At 38.6% G+C, this 6,626-nt stretch overlaps 1 protein-coding gene across 1 annotated transcript in view; it reads right to left on the bottom strand.

Moving 5' to 3' along the window:
- The window catches only part of LOC106533875 (M-phase phosphoprotein 9), a gene marked incomplete in the record, with an annotated part of 56,930 nt that overhangs the window by 16,375 nt on the left and 33,929 nt on the right, over positions 1-6,626 (bottom strand). The window contains 1 exon segment of the mRNA XM_014030335.1: positions 1,140-1,382. Within this exon segment, the coding sequence (XP_013885789.1) occupies positions 1,140-1,382 (243 nt within the window).

Raw genomic sequence — 6,626 nt, 5'->3', positions numbered from 1 at the left:
CCTGCCTGGCCTTTCTTCATAATAAAACGTTCATTTTAATAAATAAAACACAGACATACTGTATATCGACAAATGAGTTGAATGCAGAGATACTTATTTTGGCTTTTGGCCAAATAGCGCTGATTTTATAACTAAGATTTAAAATGGTAATCTTTTTCTGGGTATGTCAGAGCTTTTTTGGCCAAGATGAATTGTTAAATATCTTTCCAAATGTATGGTGTTCAAATTTACTCATTTACTGTCCTTGATTCACAACCTGTTCCCCTGCCAAGTTCTCCTTTAAACACTTCAGTCCCTCCTCATTCACAATGGATTGTAAATGGAGGGAAAATGTGTCTGTTTTATGGTTCAACTGAAGAAATAATTGCTGACAACATGACCAAACCTGTTTCCAGGCTAAAACTTAAAACCATTGAAAATTTAATGTTTGGTGTTTGAAAAAGATAGAAAAGAAAGGGACAGTGGATGAAATGCACATCTGGGTTTTACTTTACTTGTGTATTTTATTATTTCAGCAACCTGGGTACAAAAAGTGAGGGTGTTGAAATATTTGATTTGTGCCCTCAAATGAACACAATGACTGCATTTAATGTTTTTGCCAGATGTGCAGTGACCAATCTGTCCACTGTTCATGGGCATGCTGTGTCAGCCCTTTGTTGAAGAGAAGAAGACACAGTGTTGTGATGTCTTCCCTACAGGACAGTGGGTGGTTTTTGCCATTCTGGTAAATAAAGAGAGGAGATGAGGAGAAAAGAAATCTGACTTCATCCAAACGTGTTCCTTCAAGTTCATCACTGTTGATGCTGCCTTGCTCAACAGTGTTTCAAGTCTTTTTCTTTTGACACTGATTCTTCTGAATTATAACCCCAATTTCTATCACTGAAGATCTCATTAAATTAGGAAGCTGTTCCTTCACCAGACAGCTGTACTACAGGAAATATTTGAGTGTTGCTTTAAATGCTACAACTGTAAAGAAGAGTGGGACAATAACCCCATTTCTTTCACAGGGAGACAATAAAAAAAGAACTGAAACAATTTTTTTTCATTAAAAAAAACAAATATTACATTTCTGCCACTAAGACACTTCCAGAACAAGCATCTGTTGGGGCAGAAGAAGACTGAGCCATGGGATGACTTACTGGGTGTGACTGTGGCTATGTTCCGATGTGGAGGAAGTGAGGACGATCTGTGGCCCTCTGGAGACAGACTCCTCCGAGCTGTCAGCGGAGATGCTGCTCTCAGAACTCGTTGCTCAGGTCCAGCTACATCACCTCCTGGTTTCACCACATCTGTTTTTGCCTGAAGATGTTCTTCTTGTTTGTGAATTAGCTCTTTGTGTTTTCGTTCCACAAACCCAACAGTGGTCCTCTGCTGGCTGACCCCTGCAAACATAGAAGTTCATCTTACAAACTGAAAAGTGGAGCTGCTTGATTATGGAAACAAGTCTTAATCACAATTATTTTGATTAATAATGTAATCACATGGTTATTAAAATGATCAATCACTGACCGTTATTCATAAACCAATGATTAATCACAGGACAGTTCAGGGGCTTTGGTGGTCCAATCCCCAGTTATGGGAACTGGAGAACTGACTGTCACTTTTCTGGTGTGGAAGGAGAAGAAGCTTGTGGAAGAGGTTGAGCAATACTAGCTAGGCTTAGTCTATCTCACCTTGACACAAACCACTGGCTTTAGAACCCAAATCCTTAAGGAGGGTTTGGAGCTTTGCTGGAGTTACTCCAAGTGAGAGACAGAGGGCTAGGGTCATTGCTTTGAATGACAGCTCAAGTTAACAGCTCCCTTAAGAAACTAATCTATTTATCTGCAAAATAATAAAATTATTGTATTTCTTCAAAGACAAGATAGTCGGGGTAAGAATGGGGAAAAGAGATCCAAAACAAAAGACCATTACAAAAGGACAGACAACTGAGGAAAATGTAACAACTGTGACTGTCCAGGAGCACAAGGAAGATAATGCTAACCCTAGCAATCATGTCAATCTAACCATGGTGCTTCGAGAACTGTGGGATTTCCACAAGTAAACAAACCAGCAGCTGAGTGACATAAGGTCAGAGATCAATATAACCAGCATAGAAATATCTGAGGTAGATACTCGAATTGGTAAAGTTGAAGACTGGGTTCAAAATACTGTACATGTACTGAGCAAGATGTTAAAAGTTATGAACCAACAAGAAAGTAAACTGCTTGATCAAGAAAGCAGATCATACTGGAAGAACCTGAGGCTCTACAACATCCCAGAAGGAGCAGAAAAATCATCAATGTTAAATTTCATAGACAAATTACTTTGGGATTGCTTGGACATTCCTTCCACAACGACTCTAGATATGGAGAGAGCACACAGAGTGCCGGCTCCTATTCCATCTGGAGATTCAAAGTGGAAACCTAGATCAATAATATTCAGATTCTCAAGCTTCACAACAAAAGAGGAAATTCTGCGAAAAGCTTGGTCAAACAAAAAAGTTTTGGTAAATGGGAGACAAATATCCTTTGATCAGGACTACCCTTCAGCCATCCTATAGAAGCGCCGAGATTATGCCGAAGCAAAACCCATGCTGAAAAGACGCAACATCAGGTTTCCAACTCCGTACCCGGCTAAGCTCAGAGTATTCTATGAGGATGGAACCAAACTGTATGAGACGGCGAAGGAAGCAACAGTGGACATAAACGCCAGAGGACTGGAAGTCGCCGAGATGACATCAAAAGAGAGCTTGGCGAACAACTGTCCAGATCAATGTGGGGAATGGAAAGAGTACAACAAAAGTCTGGAGCTAACCAGGAAAAAAAACATTAAAGAAAAGCTGCAAACCTTCAGGATACAGACCCTCTCCCCCTCAGAAGAATTTTAAAGTTGCTTTGAGCACATAATATTGGGAATCGGGTGAACATTAATGGTATCTCGGTCTCAAAACAAGATCAAAACTACTTTTTGGCTGGATATATGCTTGTAAAACTTGGCTAGATGGACAATTTTTGCACCATATTCTCTGAACATGGGTTGTTTTAGCAGAGCAAAATTTTTCATCCTGAAGAATGTGTGTGTCTTTGTAGGTTACAGCAAGAGACGAGGCCCTACGATGCATCAATGTTGGTGTGCAGACAGATGGTCCACACGATGGTCAAAGTGCAGTGGACCTCCAGCCCATCTCCACTGCCATCATTCTGGAGTGTGGTATTGTCATGGATCATATTCAAAACTTGCCTCAGGCAGTTTGTCTGTTATTTGGTCTTACATATGCTTTGCATTTGGAGTACCCAAAGTGCATGGCAAATACACTCAGCTTCACTCAGACAATGATGCTCAGACTGGGTAAGAAAAACCTCCCACCAAAACTATTAGCTCTGAAAAATAGTGAACTGGGTTAGACTGGTAAAAATCATCACCTTTCCGACAGCACCTTGTAGGTTGTGCCGACAAATATTCATCGTTTCATGCAACTTAGCTGGCTTGTTTGCATTCTTGATTTAAAAAAAAACCATTTACTGTAAGTGTACCATGTTGTGCTGTTATGTTAATAGTTTAAATAATGCCACACTATGTTGCAAAGAGTTATTGTTTGGTAATATTGTGAGAAAGGAACCTAACAAGGTTGACTCATTTACATTTGAGTCTTGAGAAAACTTTTAATAGTTGTAATGTAGTACAAATACAAAACCCAAGGAGTGATGTTTTTATTTGTTTGTTTAAACCTGGGACTGATGCTTGCTTTGTGACAAAAACATTTGTTGAACTTTCAGTTTTGCCAAAAAATGCAGTGATTTTACATACACTGATATCCTGTAGTTTTCAGGTGTTTACATATTTGTTACTGTGATAGTGTTCATGCATAACTCACAAATATTTGTCAAATCAAGTAACAATTTTGTTGTTTAGCTGCTGCTTTGCGATCGACCGGTAGATCCTCGGCCGGTTCCCGGTCGAACACGGAGCGCAACCTTGCCGCCCGGGACATGTCCGCAAGCTGGGTGAGCCTCATTCTAACTCCGGCAGAAGCAGTGGAGGTGGGGGGAGTAGCATCATTCTAACTCCGGCAGAAGCGGTGGAGGTGGGAGGAGTTGAAACACATTCCAGCTCCTCTGCTTCCCATTTTGTAAATTCTCACAGACGTAATCTCGCGAGTTTTGGGTGCCGTGAAACCGCACTCCGAACATGATCTTGCGAAACTTTAGGGTCATGTGTTCAAAACATGGCAGAGAGGCAGAAAAAAATGAACAAAAAACGAGCTAAGAAGTAAACAAAAATGTATTATTTTCACCAATTGTGGGAAGAGGACTCATATGTAATTCGAGCGCTGCCTTGTCCAAAAAGGATAACGTGGAACAGCATTTCTTTCAAAACAATGCACACGCTATGAGGCGAATTCCCTCCTAAACCAAGCTCAGAATGTTCTGGAGCTGAAGCTTGCAGCTCGGTTTTCACTCGGTCCAACAGGTAGGGCTGCTACGAGAGATTCATACCAGGTTAGCTGCATGCTGGCTCAACACATAAAAGGTCTTTCAGTGATGACCAAGTTATGAAAGAAGCGTTTGAGGCTGCAGACGTGCTTTTCTGTGATTTTAAAAATGAAAGTGAGATTGTGGCTGCTATAAAGACGTGCAGTTGTCCACGATGGATGACACTGAGACCAAAATCGTGTCCGTGTCTCAGCTGGACTGCTCTGAAATGAGGTTTTGACTCTGCAAAATGACATTAGGATTGTTATGGAATAATTATGTATATCTGTTCTGCCTTGACACTGTCCAGTAATCATATCTCATGATAACTAGTTTCGGCTGTTTTAATCTATCGGCCCAGACTTCAAGACTCCAGCAATGCATGACCTCTTTTATTTTGATAAGGTGTTTCCTGGCTGACAGCCCTGTCATTGGTTAGATGGTTCACAGTTGGTGAACTGTGATTGGTCGTAAGCATGTCACAGGATGTTATATTATCAGCTGCTCTGCGCTGATGAGCAGCCACAACTTAACATACTTCTCTGATTGACTGTCTGCTCTGTTGTTGCTCAAATTAAATCATTTGACGACCATACACACAGACTTTCTGTGCATTTATTCCAACATGTTTCTGCATTCTTGGTAAATCGTGCCACCACAATTAGAACTGATTGTTGGGTTTAGAGCATTGACTTTTTGTGTTTTTTGCAATTAATGTGTCAAAACTTTTTAGAGTTGTTAATTGAGAAGTTAAAAATAGCTTTTGGTTTGTTTAAATATTGCCTGCAAAAGATTTCTAATTATTAGGGAGCGTTGTTGCTTTACCTGTATAATTAAAATTATTTACAAAACAAATATTTTTTTAAAAAAGTTAAATTTTCTAAAACAATTTAACAAATAAAAGAATTGAATTAATTTACAAAATTGTTAATGAGACTGCAATAAAGTTGTTTGCATTAATACATTTGTTCAATGATATTTTTATTTTACCGTTTGTAAAATATTTTGATTTGGTTTAAATCTATTTGCTTACAGCTCTGTGGAGTTAGAAGCTGTATTTTGTTAAAAACCAGTATTTTATCACTGCTTTTTAAATTGTCCATCCATCCATCCATCCATTTTCTTCCGCCTATCCGGGGTCGGGTCGCGGGGGCAGCAGCTTCAGCTTTTTAAATTGTTTCAAAGATAAATTATTACTTTGATGACAAATATGACTTGTTTCAAGTTCTGGACATCAAAGGGATTAACAGTTTTGTACAAAATGTTTAATAAGGGTATATTGCTTAGTTTTGAATCACTCAAAAGAGAATACTTTTTAGAAAGTCAAGATTTCTATAGATATCTACAATTAAGACATTACATTGGCACTAAAATAAAAAATCAAACGGTAACTAACATTGAAATTGTGTAACTGTTTAAAAAAATGGGATGGTAAAATTGGTAAAGGTGTGTAATCTTCATTGTTTGAATGTTTAGTGAATGCTAATTATCATTTAACTTTGTGTGTGAAGGCATTATAGGAGAAAGAGGGAGGGTTTCATTTCACTGAGGAAGAATGGACATCAATCTGGAAAACACAATGGAAATGTACAAATTCATTACAGTGGAAAGAATTTGTTTGGAAAACTGTAATAAGGTACTTTATTACTCCATGTCAAAAATCACACTATGATCGGGCCCTTCCTACCTGCTGGAGAGAAACTCTGGAAACCAACAAGCAAATCACTTTCACATTCTGTGGGATTGTCCGCTTCTAAAACATTACTGGACAGAAATTCATGCTGCTTTACATGACATTTTTAAAGTTTCCTTCCCATTTGGGATAAAATCTGTAAACTTTGGACATGCACCAAAAGTCCGGGAAAACAATGGCAAACATTTATTGAATATGTTACTAGTAGCAAGCAAGAAGACACTGACTAAGAACTGGCCAGCTACCCTGCAGAGAAAACTCATTTAGACTGCTTGTATCCACGATCTTGTTCTTTTGGTCACTACCCAAGATTCGTGACCATAGGTGAGGGTAATATAATGTAATTTCTACTTCTTCCCCGAGTGTTTTGTTAAGGTAATTTTGTTTTTGCACTGATGTTAAAATTTATGCTGTGTACTTGGGTGTAATATGTTTATCAGTGTTTCTATAAAAAAATGTATATATATATATATATATAT

This window comes from Austrofundulus limnaeus, unplaced genomic scaffold, assembly GCF_001266775.1.
Source record: "Austrofundulus limnaeus strain Quisiro unplaced genomic scaffold, Austrofundulus_limnaeus-1.0 Scaffold1042, whole genome shotgun sequence".
Lineage (NCBI taxonomy): Eukaryota > Metazoa > Chordata > Actinopteri > Cyprinodontiformes > Rivulidae > Austrofundulus > Austrofundulus limnaeus.
This window is presented reverse-complemented; position numbering and strand designations above follow the sequence as displayed.